General features: G+C 44.9%; 1 protein-coding gene across 1 annotated transcript; it reads right to left on the bottom strand.

Moving 5' to 3' along the window:
• Positions 1–1,243: 1,243 nt before the first annotated feature.
• On the bottom strand, positions 1,244–14,968 carry LOC100389471 (beta-microseminoprotein A1). Its single transcript, XM_003734443.5, has 4 exons — positions 14,934–14,968; positions 7,505–7,610; positions 6,512–6,617; positions 1,244–1,489 (listed from the first exon to the last, which is right to left on the bottom strand). Exons 1-4 carry the CDS (start codon positions 14,934–14,936, stop codon positions 1,363–1,365), a joined length of 342 nt encoding a protein of 113 aa, XP_003734491.2. The 5' UTR covers positions 14,937–14,968; the 3' UTR covers positions 1,244–1,362.
• Between the last annotated feature and the right edge of the window lie 1,467 nt (positions 14,969–16,435).

Genomic DNA, 16,435 nt, shown 5'->3' with positions numbered 1-16,435 from the left:
GAGTGAACAAATGTTCTCTAACGCAGGAACGGTCAAAAGAGAATCGATGTTGTCATTGTTTTAAGCCATTAAGTTTTGGGTGCTCTGTGTATAGCAAGAGATAACTGATACTGAGGCCTTGCTCCCAGGCCACTCTGCATCAGGAAGGCAGAGCCCATGGCCTTGAATTCCCCTTGGGCTGCATGTGGCTTGGGGGCACTTGTTCAGGCTGTCTTGTTCTAACCTGCTTTCACCTCAATCAACCACAGAGGAATGTGGGGGACACATCATAGAAGACACTTCCTGATGAAGAAGAAGGAGGGATAAACAGGAACACCTTAAAGAAAAGAAGGGATCTAATTTCAGCTTGAAGACACACATTTTTTCTATTGTTTACCAGCCAGCAGGACATAGGCAGCAGAGTGCAGACATCACAAACAGCAAGAGTGGCAGTGGTCCCCCAGTAAGGGACGCACAGTGACCTATTACAGAGTTTAGGAAAAATAGAACTTTTATTCATATGTATTTTGTCTGTTTTGTTTGGGTTTGGGTTTTTTTTTTTTTTTTTAGATGGAGTCTCACTACTCTGTCACCCAGGCTGGAGTGCAGTGGTGTGATTTTTTTTTTTTTTTTTTTTTGAGACAGAGTTTCACTCTTGTTGCCCAAGCTGGAGTGCAATGGTGTGATCTCGGCTCACCACAGCTTCCGCCTTCCGGGTTCAAGCAATTCTCCTGCCTCAGTCTCCCAAGTAGCTGGGATCATAGGCATGCACCACCACACTGGCCTAATTTTTGTATATTTTAGTAGAGACGGGGTTTCTCCGTGCTGTTCAGGCTGCTCTCGAATTCCCAACCTCAGGTGATCTGCCTACTTTGGCCTCCCACAGTGCTGGGATTACAGGTGTGACCAGAGCGTCTGGCCAGTGGTGTGATCTTAACTCAGTGCAAGTTCCACGTCCCGGGTTCAAGTGATTCTCCTTCCTCAGCCTCAGGAGTAGCTGAGACTATAGGTGCCTACCACCATGCCTGGCTAATTTTGAATTTTTGTGAAAACAGGGTTTCAACATATTGGCCAGGCTGGTCTCAAACTCCTGACCTCAAGTGGTCCACCCACCTCAACCTCCCAAAGTGCTGGGATTATAGGCATGAGCCACTGTGCTCGGCCATTTGTATGTATTTTTGTCTCCCTTTTAAATGTTTTATATACTTTATAATGTGTGTTAAATCAATGTATACATAAGTTATAAATTAAAAGTAAACACATGTTCAAGTGCTTGCTCAAAAATCTTTTACTGATAGGCAGGGCTACACCATCATAGACTATTAGAGGCCAGAGAAGAATGAGGCCTGACCTGGGAGCCCTGTGCCTACTAGAAGCACATTACTATATCCATTGACTGACATCACAGGTCTTATTTGGGTCTTTCTTCTCCACCACAATATACTTGCAGTCCTCTTGCTTGAAGATTTTCTGGCAGTTGTCTTTGTCGTAACCCACAGGTATAGCAACACTGTCATTGAGAAAAAACCAGAGCCTGTTAGAAGAGAAAGGACCCACAGCACCCCCTCCCCAGTGCCAGCTCTGTTCAGGAAGCCACCCATGCTCCAGCTGGCTGGGGTGCCTTCACCAACTTAAGGGCACCCCTTGGCTGGCAGCCCCAGAGTGTGGCCTCCAAGAATATCGACCAGTCTGTACCATAGAGTCACACAGCCCACCCCTACATACCATCCTGCAGGCACAGGTCATCGGTAGGTGCTGACAGGCAGGGGCAAGTCTGGCTACTCTGGAGCTAGGCAGCTTGTTCCAGGCTGGCTCCTCCCACCCTCCCTGTTCAGGAAGTGGCCAGCATATTGTTGCTAGAATGTGGAAAGGAAACAGTTGTCCCAGCCCTGGCTCGGAGGCCTGTTGGCAAAGGAGCTCTCTCAACTAAACAGAGCAAAGAGTAACTCCAGGTCAGCGTCCAGGAGCCCCGGGAGAAGCTGATAAAAATCAGAGACCACCTCTAATTGAGCTGCAGTACATAACAAATATTTTTAAGAGTTCTGATGAGACGAGATGGTACTAATGCTGGAATATTTATTTTTAATTATTTGTTTGTTTTTTAAATTTTTTGAAATGCAGTTCCACTCTGTCACCCAGGCTAGACTGCAGTGGTACAATCTCAGCTCACTGCAGCCTCTGTTTCCCAGGTTTAAGTGATGCTTCTGCTTCAGCCTCCTCAATAGCTGGGATTGCAGGCGTGCATCACTATGCCCAGCTAATTTTTATATTTTTAGTAGGTGTGGGGTCTCACCATGTTGACCAACCTGGTCCTGAACTCCTGATCTCAAATGATCCACCCCCTTTGATCTGCCAAATTGCTGGGATTACAGGCATGAGCCACCATGCCCAGCGCAATGCTACAATATTATGTGAAAAAAATCAAACAAAATTGTGATGTAAAATTTAATATTCACTATGTGCAAGAAAAGAAATGTAGGAAAGAGACATAAAGAAATTATGATAGACGCCCAGGCATGGTGGCACATACATGTAATCCCAGCTACTCAGGAGGCTGAGGTGAGAAGACTCCTGGGCTTGAGCCCAGGAGTTTTAGACCAGCCCAGGCAACATAGTGAGACCCTGTCTCAATACTTTAATATAAGTAAATAAATAAGAAAATATGAGAAAATAATAGTTATTACCTTTAACAGTCAGGATTATAAGTAGGTTTTTCTTCGCTTTTCTCTTATACTTTCCAATAATTCATATATTTTACTTAGAAAATTGGTAGAAATATCATTTACAACCTTGCATGTTTAAAGGCGATTGTTGGCTGGTAGGAATGTAAAATGGTGCAGCTGTGGAAAACAGCTTGGCAGCTCCTCCATAAGTTCAACAAAAAATTACCATGTGACCCAGCAAGCTACTTCTAGGCATATCCCAAAAGAATTGAAAGCAGAAACCAAACATTATATGCCAATGTTTGTATACTGACAGTGTTCAGAACAACATTACTTACGTTAGCCAACAGGTGGAAGCAACTCAAGTGTTCATCAACAAATAAATGGATACGCAAAATGTGGTCTAGCCACGCCATGGAATATTAATCCGGCAGAAACAGGAAGGAAGTACTGATACATGCTACGACATAAATGAACCTTGACAACATGCTAAGTGAAATAAGCCAGACACAAAAAGACAAACACGGGGTGATTCTATTTATATGAAGTATCTAGACTAGGCAAATTCATAGAGATAGAAAGTAGATTTGAGATTACCAGGGTTTTGTGGGAGGGGGAATCTGAGGTATTGTTTACTGGATATAGCTTCAGGTTAGAGTCATTAAAAAGTTTTGGAAATAGTGTTTATGATTGCATAAACACTATTCTGTGAATGTATTTAATGCCACACTGAACTGTATGTTTTAAAATGGTTAAATTGGCACATTTTATGTAATATACATTTTACCACAATTTTAAAAACTTAAAAATAAAGTTGGTATTTCTTGAGAGACAGTATTTTTTTGTTTTTTTGAGACAGAGGTTCGCTCTTGTTGCCCATGCTGGAGTGCAATGGTGCAATCTCGGCTCACTACAACCTCTGCCTCCCGGGTTCAAGTGATTCTCCTGCCTCAACCTCCTGAGTAGCTGGGATTGCAGGCATGTGCCACTATGCCCAGCTAATTCTGTATTTTCAGTAGAGATGGGATTTCTCAATGTTGGTCTGGCAAGTCTCAAACTCCTGACCACTGGTGATCTGCCTGCCTCAGCCTCCCAAAGTGCTGGGATTACAGGCGTGAGCCACCGTGCCTGGCCAAACAAATACAATTCCTTTAGTTCATGGTAGGAAGTGAAAAGATGAATCTCCGCTGCCTGTGTGCAAGTACAGGTTGGGAAGGCAAAGGGCATATTACCGGATGCTTATTTCAATTCAAACTAGATTTAGCTCTGTAGGTGAAGCAGCAGAGAGAGAGTGGCAGGAGAAACTGTCAACATCAGGTATTCAGCTATCCGAGGAGGCCAGAACATCTCCCATGCCCTGCTGGGGAGCCTCCACCTGGGCCCCCAGCCTCAAGCTCCACTGCCACCAAGCACCTTGAAATCTGGGCAGTGTCCCATAGAGGGTGCAGTGGGTCCAAAAACTTCTTCCAGAAAAAGCTTAATCAAAGTCTGTACTTTTCCACAGAGGAGAAAAAAGTTCATGAGGAAAACAAACTTGGTAGAAGTAAGGCAATTTCAGGGAAGAAGGAATTGCCTTGTTTTCCCCTGTGTGGAGCAGTGTGCTAAATGGAACAGGCAACATGGTGGGAGAAAGAAAAGGTGTCAGTTACTGCCCCAGGCTTGCAGGACACAGAATTGGCACAGAGAAGGCATTAAGTGTTTGTTGGGTTAAAGAATGTATGTGCAGAATCTCATTTAATTCTCATAGCCACCTGATTATCCCTGATTATACTGTGAGGAAACAGAGGCTCAGAGACATTCAGAAACTTACTCAGGGTCACACAGCCAGTATACATGGGAATGGAGATTCAGACTCAAGTTACTCTGACTCTAATATCGAGGTTCTTCCCTCTTCCCTGCAAGGAGCAGCCTGGCTCTTTTCCACCCCAGGCCCACAAGAATCCAAGCCTATAGTGGAAAATCCTAGAAGAGGTCAGGGATGCCAAATCTGGGTGACATGGATGCTTTAGCCACCGGGGAGCTGTGCTCCTATGTTAGGGAGGGACCAGTCACCAATCCTCCTGGCTGGGATACAATCACACTCCACCATAGTGACATCAACACTTGCTATAAAGACAATGTCAAATCTCTGGAGCCACAAAATCAAGGCTCAGCTGTAATACCCAGTGACCCGGCCAATGCAAGGCCAGGGAGCCTCCTCTGAGCAGCCAGCCATCTCTTAGTTCAATATTCCCCTTGTTCCATTAGGCACCTAGCATGGGGCCTGCTCAATAAATGTGGTTGGAACTCTCCAGACACTTCAAGTTCAGTAGGACTCAGGTGTTCTGATCTAAGTCAAGGGCTCACTTCTCTACTCACGGTGTCATCATAAGACTCTTAAGCCACCTGTTAAAATTGAGAGTCCTTGGCCCCTACCCTACAGATTCTGATTGGTCACTTCCGGGATGGAGCCCAGGAATCTGTATTTCATCAAGCTTCCCAGGTGAGTCTGTGATCAGACAAGCTTGGGAAATGCCCCTTGACACCAGCGCTTCTGCCATCAGATCCACTCCTGTTCCTGTAAAACACCACAAGCCAAGGCTACATGAAGAGGTTAGATGGACTTGAGGGGTTGAGAGTTAGTTGGCTGGTATGGACATAGCTGCTGAGGAAACAGGTAAATTAGGACCGCACTAAGGGTACTCTGTGTTCTGTCTGCTCAAGTACTAGACTTCTAGAATCCATAGCAACCCAGCAGAAAACATCTGTGTAGCCTTTTAGCTGATGTGAGGTAAACTTGAGCAGTGAAGCAGCATAAGTTTTACAGTGCAAGACACACTACAGATCCTCCCTTACCCTCACGTCTAATCCACCGCCTGTGCTCAGAGTCACTGCTGTTTTTGCAAATCTCCAAGGCCAAGGCTGAAGGGTACCTTCACGGCTGTTTTTGCAAATCTACAAGGCCAAGGCTACCAGACCAATCTCTAGAATAGCGTCAGACCATTGGATAATCTCTCCTATATTCGGGAGCCCATCTGGAATAAAGCTACTAATCAAATTTCAAAAACAACAGAAATGAGACTGAGGTGGAAAACAACCCAAGTATTCATCAGCAGATGAATGGAGATGCCAAATGTGGTGTCTCCATGTAGCAGAACATGATTCAGCCTTGAACAGGAAGGAAATTTGGACACATTCTACAAAACAGATGAACCGTGAGGACATTATGCTAAGTGAATGAGCCAGTCCCAAAAAAAGCAATTACTGTATGATTCCACTTATATGAGGGACGTAGAGTAGTCAAAATCATAGAGACAGAAAGTAAAATGGTGGTTGCCAGGGGCTGGGAGGGGAATGAAGCGAGACTGATTAATGGGTACAGAGCTTCAGTTTCACAGGGTGAGCAAGTTCTGGAGGTGGATGGTGGTGATGCCACAACAAGGCGAAAGTACTTAATGCTGCTAAAGTGTACATTTGAAACTGTTAACATGGCACATTTTATCTTATGTATATTTTACCACAGTTTTTTAAAAAGAAAGAACTAGGACTGAAAACTAACCCTCCAACCCTCCACTACCACAACATCAAGAGTGAGCCCTAACATAAACTGTGGACTCCGGTGATGATGATGTGTAATGTAGATTCATCAGTCATAACAAATATTCCGATGGTGGTGGGCGATGTTGATATCGGGGGAGGTCATGCATGTGTGAGGGTGGGAGGCATACAGCAAATTTCCGTACCTCTGCTCACTTTTGCTGTGAATCTAAAACTACTCTCTAAAATCTGTAAAGAACTAAAACAAAAACCGAACGCCTGAAGGATGGAATTTTGCAAGAGGGAGAATCTGTTCTATGTTCCCCTCCTACCAGCATTGGCTTGAGACTTACAGAGAGCAACATGATATTTCTTTTTCGAGGCAATCACATTCATCACAGTTCTCAGTCTGCCACCTTGAGTTTAATGGGTGTTTGTTTCCTTTGAGATCCGTGCATTCTAAAACAATACAAACATCATCAGTGAAAGTCATACAATGAGAATAAGGTCTATCAGGACACTGAGTCCAGCCCCTGCTATCTACACCTCTCCCAGAGAGGGAGAAGCTCATTGCTTTTAAAGATATCGAAGAATGGTGCTCTTGGATTCACCCATGGCTAATTCCAGTACTGTTCAGTTCATGCTACTGGTAATATTTTCTAACAGAAAGCTTACATCCTTTTGATTTTTATTTCAGAACAGGTATTTCAAGAAAAAAATAAGGCCCTTTTCTTGAATGAGTTAGCCATATGAGCCTAGGGCTACTTGGGACCAAGGTTTTTCCTGCTGGATTATCTCTCAATAAATATCTCACTTCTACACCTCCCTTTGCTTTGCATTGGTGAAACATCTTGGGTACTTGAAAAACACCTTCTATGTCTCAGCCCTACCCTAGAACAATGGAATCTGTCTCTGGGTGCAGGGCTCAGGACACTGTATTCTTACAAGGCTCCCCAAGTGTGATCAGGTACAGTGGCTCACACCTGTAATCCAAAAATTTGAGAGACCAAGGAGAGCAGATCACCCAAGGTCAGGAGTTTGAAACCAGCCTGGCCAACATGGTGAAGCCCTGTCTTTGCCAAAAATACAAAAATTAGTTGGGCATGGTTGTGGGCACCTGCAGTCCCAGCTACTTGAGAGGATGAGGTGGGAGAATCGCTGGAACCCAGGAGGAGGAGGGTGCAGTGAGCCGAGATCTTGCCACTGCACTCCACCCTGGAAGACAGGGCGAGACTGTCTCAAACAAACAAACAAAAACACACAAAAAATGCAGACAGGTCCATCTGCAGACAGGTCCATCTACCAGGCTGCAATAACATCATAAACATTGAAATGCCAAGACTTACCCTTGTTTGAGTCTCCTGGAACCATCTTATTGGGTATTAAATAGCATGATGCATTGCATAAAGTCACAAAGGTTGCGAAGATCACAAGGCCGCCCAGGAGAACGTTCTGTAATGTGAAGAAAGCTCAGGGTGAAGAATGAATTAATTCAGAGGATAATCCTTTACTGAGTGCTGTGTACCAGGACCTCTGCTGGGCTCTGGTAGAGGTTATGAGGTGGAGCTCCTAACCGCGGTGACTTAGCAAGGGAACAAGACCCACACAAGTCATTAGCATGAACTACAGAAAGAGGCAAACAGGAGTCAGCAGGCATAGGGCAGTAATGATATGTGGGCTGTTTCACTGCAGAGGAAGTTCAAGAGACCTTTATAGATAACGCAGTCTTTAGCCTCTTTGCAGAATATGGAAGATTCAAAGGACAGAATGAGGAGTTTCATGGAAAGAATGAAACATTAACAAAGACAGAGAAGAGAAGCACCAAACATATAGTTGAAGGCTTATTGTAGTTAACTGGATTATTTGGAGATATGAGTGGAAAACTAGGTTGGGGCCATGCTGTGAACACAGAGGGCGAGGCTAGGAAGTTCATTTCCCAGATCACAAAGGCATCTTTGATGGCTCCGTGAACAAACCAGTTAATCTAGGCTGAAATTGTAGAACAAGGAAAAGTATCTAGTTGACCTTGTCATCTTCCTGAAATGAGCTAAATTAAAAAACCTTAATATGGTAATTTCTGGGGACTTTTGAAAGGGCAGACGGTGTTCAATGAAATATATAGGAGGCCATTGGTTTGGACTGAGCTCCTGCACTAGGCCGAATAGACAAAACCAAAACACATTTGCCCATGCTGAAGTTCTCTGCTACTAAGCCAGAACTAAGTTGCTTATCCAACCTTCTAAGAAATCAGGAGAGACTGAGAGGTAATAGCCAAATGCCCAACAGGCCAGTTTTAGCTGACATGATAAGAAAGTCCCCTCTGCTTTAACTTTTATAAGCAAAGTCACCTTGAAAAGACCAATTCAATTTCTGTTCTGTATTTCTGATTTCTCTGGCTCTTTTCCATATACAAAGGCAAACCTCTCTGGTCAGCTCTGTAGAACACTTCATCTCTTTTATGGAATGAGGTGTTGCCAGATTCTAGACTCACAAGTAAAAGTCAATCAAGGGTCGGGTGTGGTGGTGCATGCCTGTAATCCTAGCACTTTGGGAGGCGGAGGCAGGTAGATCGCCTGAGCTCAGGAGTTTGAAATCACCCTGGGCAACATGGTGAAACCTGTTCTCTACTAAAATACCAAAAAATTAGTCAGCCATGGTGGCACGCACCTGTAATCCCAGCTACTAGGGAGGCTGAGGTGGGAGAATCACTTGAGCCTGGGTGGCAGAGGTTGCAGTAAGCCAAGGTTGTGCCCCTACACTCCAGCTTGGGTGACAGAGTCAGACTCTGTCTCAAAAAAAAAAAAAAGTCAATTAAGATCTTTCAACTAAATATGTTGTATTTTTATCTTTTGACGATGGGAATGAAAGCATTTCTTCTGTAAGATTCCTAAAATTAATTATGAAGTGATACTAGTTGAAGTAGTATGTGACTCATATAAGAATAGACAGATAGGGGCTGGGAGAGGTGGCTCATGCCTGTCATTCCAGCACTTTGGGAGGCTGAGATGGGTGGATTACCTGAGGTCTGGAGTTTGAGATCAGCCTAACCAACGTGGAAAAACCCTGTCTCTACCAAAAATACAAAACTAGGGAGGCATGGTGGTGCATGCCTGTAATCCCAGCTACTCAGGAGACTGAGGCAGGAGAATCACTTGAACCCGGGAGATGGAGGTTGTGGTGAGCCGAGATCATCCCATTGGACTCCAGCCTGGGCAATAAGAGTGAAACTCCATCTCAGAAAAAAAAAAAAAAAAAGAATAGAAAGATAGGGAGGGCACAATGGCTCACTCCTGTAATTCCAGAAATTTGAGAGGCTAAGGCTGGCAGATCGCTTGAGTTCAAGAGTTCAAGACCAGCCTGGGCAACATGGTGAAACCTCATTGCTACCAAAAATACAAAAGTTAAGGCATGGCGTGGTGGCTCACACCTGTAATCCCAGCACTTTGGGAGGCCGAGGGGGGCCTGAGATTGGGAGTTTGAGACCAGCCTGACCAACATGGACAAACCTTGTCTCTACTAAAAACAAAATTAGCCAGGCATGGTGGCACATGCCTTTAATCCCAGCCACTCGGGAGGCTGAGGCAGGAGAATCGCTTCAACCCAGAAGGCAGAGATTGTGGTGAGTGGAGATTTTGCCATTGCACTCCAGCCTGGGCAACAAGAGCAAAACACTGTGTCAGAAAAAAAAAATACAAAAATTAGGTGGGCATGGTGGTGTGCCCCTGTAATCTCAGCTATGTGGGAGGCTGAGGTGGGAGAATCGCTGGAGCCCAGGGCGTTCGAGCCTGCATCAAGCCATGATAGCCCCACTGTACTCCAGCCTGAGTGACAGACTGAAATCCTGTCTTTAAAAGTAAAAAAGACAAACACAGATATCAAAATAGAAAACCCAGAAAGTTCCAAAGGTAGGTGGATAAGGTAAAAAAGGAAGACAAGAAAACCAGAAAGTATAAATATATGTAGAAGCCTATTATAAAATAAACATGGTCTTTGAGATCTGTGGAGAGCAATTATTCAATAAATGGTGTTAGAACAAGTGATGAACTATTCGAATAAGAAACAAAGTTAATTTCCTACTTGAGTCCCCATTACTGAAATAAACTCTACAAGGATTCAAGGGTTAAATTTTTACAATAAGATCATAAAATAATCACACCATAGATACATAAATACTTCTTCTAAGCATAAAATAAAAAGATTTCAGAATATAAATATAAGAACATAATTGAAATTAGAAAGATATCAATTTTTTTTTTTTTTTTTTTTTTTGAGATGGAGTTTCGCTCTTGTTACCCAGGCTGGAGTGCAATGGCACGATCTCGGCTCACCGCAACCTCCGCCTCCTGGGTTCAGACAATTCTCCTGCCTCAGACTCCTGAGTAGCTGGGATTACAGGCACGCGCCACCATGCCCAGCTAATTTTTTGTATCTTTAGTAGAGATGGGGTTTCACCATTTTGACCAGGATGATCTCGATCTCCTGACCTCGCGATCCACCCGCCTCGGCCTCCCAAAGTGCTGGGATTGAAAGATATCAAATTTGCAGAACAATATCATTATATACTGATGGGAGAAGAAAAACACCTTTTATTTTTATTTTTATTTTTTTAAGACTGAGTCTTGCTCTGTCACCAAGGCTGGAGTACAGTGGTGCGATCTCAGCTCACTGCAACCTCCACCTCCCAGGTTCAAGTGATTCTCCTGCCTCAGCCTCCTCAGTAGCTGGGACTACAGCTGTATGCCACCATACCCCGCTAATTTTTTGTATTTTTAGAACAGACATGTTTTCACTGTGTTAGCCAGGATGGTCTCAATAACCTGACCTCGTGATCCTCCCACCTTGGCTTCGCAAAGTGCTGGGATTACAGGTGTGAGCCACCATGCCGGGCTCTAAAAAACAGCTTTTTTTTTTTTTTTCCTAAGACAGAGTTTCGCTCTTGTTGCCCGGTCTGGAGTGCAATGGCATCATCTCGGGTCACCACAACCTCCGCTTCCTGGGTTCAAATGGTTCTCCTGCCTCAGCCTCCTGAGTAGCTGTGATTACAGGCATGCACCACCATGCTTAACTAATTTAGTATTTCTAGTAGAGACAGGGTTTCTCCGTGCTGTTCAGGCTGGTGTCGAGCTCCCCACCTCAGGTGATCCACTTGACTTCTCGCAAAGTGCTGGGATTACTGGTGTGACTACAGCACACAGCTGAAAAATATCTTAAACAGAAAACTGGCAAGAGAAATAAAGTGGCATTTCTCTCTCTCTCTCTCTCTCCTCTCTCTCTCTCTCTCTCTCTCTCTCTCTCTCACAGACACACGATTAATAAACACATGAAAAACTTCAATTTACTGATAACAAAAGAAATATAAATATGTAGATAAAATAGAAACATAATGAAATGTCAAGAATATTTTGAATTTATAACACCCAGAGAAAAATAGAGGCATCTATGGGAGGTGATATGCACAAGAATGACTGACTTTGAACAACTGTTATGGAGAACAATATGCTACTATATTTCCAAATTCCTAAAGCTGTTTATAGCATTTGATTTCACCTTTTCATGTCCAAGATGTGACCCTAAAAATGGCACAGAGATGGACTCCTCCACAAGGATGCTCACTGCAGTGGAAAAATGGAAAGAAACCACGTGCACAAGAACAGAACTGGTGGAGAACAGTGACTCAGAAAAACACCTGGTGAGCCAGCAAGGTAGAAGGTGAAGTCACCTGAGCAAATGATCACATGTCACTACATGAAGTGAAGCAGGCTATGAAATGTGTGATTATCATGATGTGGAGAGAGACGCTCAGAACACACTGAAGGTTTTTCCCAAATAACAAGTCATCTTTGAATGGTAGGATTATGACCATTTTCTTCTTTGGACTTTTCCTCTTATTTTCTAAATTTTCTACAATAAAACATATGGAGTTTATAGCCAGAAAGAAAGAAAGAAATTCTGTAAAAACAACTCAAAACCTCAATATAGGTTCAGTTCAAGCCAGGACTTGGAGTGGCACTTATTCTGTTTCATTCTTCTTTTGCGTAACCTTCAGCTCAAAGTCACTGTGGAAACCTAAACATTTTTCCCCAAAAACCCAGCCTTGTAGAAACTGTTTTCCCTCCCTTCATACATAAAGAGGGCTCCGGGGGGATGGAGGATCGCTAGAATCTTGGAGATCTTGTTTCACTGAGTCACAAAGCAGGAGAGTCAACAGGGACAAGCGGGGTAGGCCAGAACCAGTGACATGTGCAAAATCCCAAAATCTCCTGCAGCTCTAGAGCAAAGGCACGAGATTGAACAACTGAAGATGGAGTCCAAACATGGTGACAGCAGAGAGAAAATGATTTCATTAAGAGATTTCCCATTTGACAGTATCTCAGAAATAGCCTGATACTTTTTTGACAGTATCTCAGAAATAGCCTGATACTGACTCTTTTTCCGTCTCTCTCTCTCTCTGAAGCTCAGTTTTCCTCCCCCGTAAAAAGAGGGGTTCTCCCCCTTGGGTAAGCATCAGAGTTACCCAGGGAGCAAATAGGAAACACACAATCTCAGGCTCATTGAAGAAAGAAACAGCCAGTGCCTCCGTATCTTTACCTTGGTGAGAACCCAGGAACAGTGCTCGACCCAGTGCTGCTTTAATGTGCATATAAATTCCTGGGAGGTTTTTGTTTGTTTGTATTTTGAGATGCAGTCTTGTTCTGTCACCCAGACTGGAGTGCAGTGGCGCAATCTCAGCTCACTGTAACCTCTGCCTCCCGGGTTCAAGCGATTTCCCTGCCTCACCCTCCCAAATAGCTGAGATTACCAGTGTGTACCACAATGCCTCCCTAATTTCTGTACTTTTAGTAGAGATGGAGTTTTATTATGTTGGCCAGGCTGGTCTCAAATTCCTGACCTCAAGTGATCTGCCCACCTCAGCCTCCCAAAGTGCTGGGATTATGGGCATGAGACACCGCACCCAACCAGAGAGCTTATTCAATAACATGCAGATTCTGCTTCAGTAGGTCTTCAGACTTACATGGAAGCTCCCAGGTGATGCCCACGCTGTTGGTCTGAGTCCCACCCCTGAGTAGAGAGGCTCTAAAGCTCCTTTTCATTCTTGTCTTCTATTCTGCCACCAGCCTTCCCTCCCTTCGTGTCTTCCTTTCCTGCATTTAGTAACCATGGGCCCCTGATGTGTGCAGACACAGGAGAGTACACCACCGTGCCAGCATGGGCTAGGGTTTTCTAGATGGTGCAGCTTCATGGTCAGCCTTGAGGTGAAGCAGACTGGCGGTGCCCTTAGAAGTTGCATCTCTTTAGGTAAATTACTGCTCCTGAAAGGGTCTTAACCCATGATGAAGAGTTGGGGGTCTGGCCAGGCATAATGGCTTATGCCTGTAATCCAAGGACTTTGGGAGGCCAAGGTGGTTAGAGACCCACCTAGGCAACATGGCAAGAATTCATCTCTACTAAAAAAAAAAAAAAAAGTTTTTAAAAGTAATAAATATACTTGGGGATCCACAGGGTCATAAGCAGGCAGGGGTATTGCCAGCTGTGCAGCTTGCTAGGTTCCTGTGAAGCTGCATGGAGGATGGTGGGAGGAGCCAGTCGAGTGGAGATAGGGAGAACCTCCTCACCTCCCCAGTTCTGCCTCAGGACAGTTTCTGAGAGCCTGTTGTCTTGCTGCAAGATGCAGAGGAGGCCCAGGGTCCGCTCTTAGGACCCACTGCCTGGTTACTCCCACTTGGCTGGCTGCTTCTTTCCTTGTCTCCCTTGCAGCCCTGAGAGCAGCCCAGTTCTTTCCCTGGTGTTAGCAAAGAATGTTTTAAGAAAGATCAAGTTCAATACACAAGAAAAGCCTGCATAGGTTTTCATAAATTTTGAAGCAAAGTTCTTTCTAAACCAGGCACAGTGGTTCATACCTGGGCAGCATAGTAAAATCCTGTCTCTACAGAAAATAGAAATATCAGCCGGGGTTGGTGGTCCCAGCTACTCAGGAAGCTGAGGTGGGAGGATCACCTGAGCCCAGGAAGGTTGAGCCTTCAGTGAATCGTGACTGCACCATTGCACTCCAGCCTGGGTGACAGTGAGATCCTGTCTCAAAAACAAACAAACAAATAAAACCCAAAAAAACAAAGATTCTTCCTTAACACAAGAGACAGTGAAAAGGGCCTAGGGAAATGATTTTCAAACTTGAGTGAGCATTAAAATCACCTGTGTAGCTCTTAAAATTGATGTCCTGTTCCCACTGCAGCCCAATTAAATCAGAGTGTTGGGGTTGGAGCCTGGTGTCAGTGCTCTTCAAAATTCCCCAGGGGGTTCCACTGCACAGCCAAGTTTGGGAGCTACTGGCAGGGAGAGAGGGATGCCTGGGTTCCTATCTCAGCTCATTCACAGGCTTGCGGTGAGACCCCAGTGGCATATTCTTACCCTCCCCAGTCTAAGTTCCTTCATCTTGATGCAGTCATGTAGCTCTGAAATGACTTTTAATTTCACAAATTACTCACATAGAACAAGAATTAGAGATATCTGTGAAGTATAATCGAACCCCAGAATTACTGAAAGGAAAAACAACTTAGATCTTAGAGAACAGAATTAGTGATAAATTCATTAAAAATTTCCCAAGTTCCCACTCTCATACTCTGCATGTTGAATTGCGGGTAGTAACAAAAGATTCCTAACTAGGCCACATTTACCTTTCAATGCTGTGCAGTAGAAGCACACATCACAGCATATTAAATAAGGACTACATGTTCTTTTTTGCTTTTCTGGCCTTTATATATAAAACCAGTTACCTACCATCGTGACGAGCAGGACTCCTCACAGGCAGGTGCATCTGGGCAAAGTTGTATCAAACTTTTATACTGAAGAGGGCAACCAGGCATTTGACATCACTGGGAATGATAACAAGGTGAGAACGCATTGTGTGTTTACAGAAGGTTGACTATCAACAGGAAAGTATGGGTTCAGATCATTTATGAGTTACTAATCAATCAGATCTCCACCCGAGTTATATGTTTACTTTGTCCCCACCCTGATCTGCATTTGTTCCTGACCTAAAAAAGCAGAGGAGGAGAGAACGCCTCTTTACTGAGCCTTCGCTCTGTGCTGGTGGATTGCTAGCATGTGATGTATGACATGTCCTTATTTAATTTCACATACAAAGAAACAGGGATGCCAGTCACAACAGCCAGGAGGTGAAGGTGGGCTTCCTGAAGGCATAAGAATAGCCCACCAGGCACACCAGGCCTGCGTCTGTGGCCCAGTTGACACTGCCCTTAGGGTCTGGCATGAGAACAGAAAGGGGTCAAGCCATCCTGCAGGGCACAGGAGAGCGAGACCTACATACAGCTCAGGTTTCCCTGACAAGCTCAATCTCAGACCTGTGCAGAGCCCTCCTTGAATCTGCAGTCCACTCCCTGCTGCATCAAGCAAGCCTTCCTTCTCCTCATTCCACGGCAGTCTCCTCCCAAACAACGGCACCTGCCCTCGTTGTGGCCAGGATGGCCTTGGGGAACAGCAACAAACAGAACCTCCGAGGGTGCCGGAGGGACTTACTACTCTATCCGTTTGCTCTGGCCACCACAACAGAACACCGCAACTGGGTGGCTTTGACCAAAGAGACGTATTTGCTCACAGTTCTGGAGACTAGAAATGTGAGGTCAGGCCGTTGGGGAGGCTCGTTTTCCTCTGTGGCCTCTCTCCTTGGTTTGCAGAAGGCCAGGCTCTTCCTGCCTCTTACGTGGCACGCACCCCTGGTGTCTCTGTGTGTCTGAATTTCCTCTTCTAATAAGGACACCGGCTGTATTGGGTTAGCGTCGACTCCAACTGTCTCATTCTACTTAAGTCCCCTCTTTAAAGGCCCTGTCTCCATTAGTCACATTCTAGGATATTGGGGCTTAGGGCTTAAACCTATGCATTTTCGGGGGATGCAGCTGAGCTCATAATGCAATTTTATCCCCAAAGTCCCCTCACTCCCGGCCACAGCTTGCTGCAGTTCCAGAAATTTATCCCTGACTTCCCTCTGCCCACAGATGAGAGTTCACGCTCCTAACCAGGGGGTCCTTGAAGCTCTGGGCTGGCCACAGTGACCCTTGCCAGCACCATCCTCTACCCTCCCTGAAATCAGTCCCACCACCCGTAACACAGCTTGGGGTCACTCTCCGGCTCCCTGGAAGAGCTGTAGTGCTGTCTGGCTGCCTCCCCACTCACCAAGGATGATACACACTTCTGCCTTCACCTGCATGAGTTTAAAATGTGCATCGACTCTAAGTTCCCGGAAATTGGGGCGCATTCCTCAT

The sequence above is a fragment of the Callithrix jacchus genome, chromosome 12, assembly GCF_049354715.1.
Source record: "Callithrix jacchus isolate 240 chromosome 12, calJac240_pri, whole genome shotgun sequence".
Taxonomy (NCBI): Eukaryota; Metazoa; Chordata; class Mammalia; order Primates; family Cebidae; genus Callithrix; species Callithrix jacchus.
The sequence above is the reverse complement of the archived record's forward strand: the minus strand, read 5'-3'. Positions and strand labels throughout refer to the sequence as shown.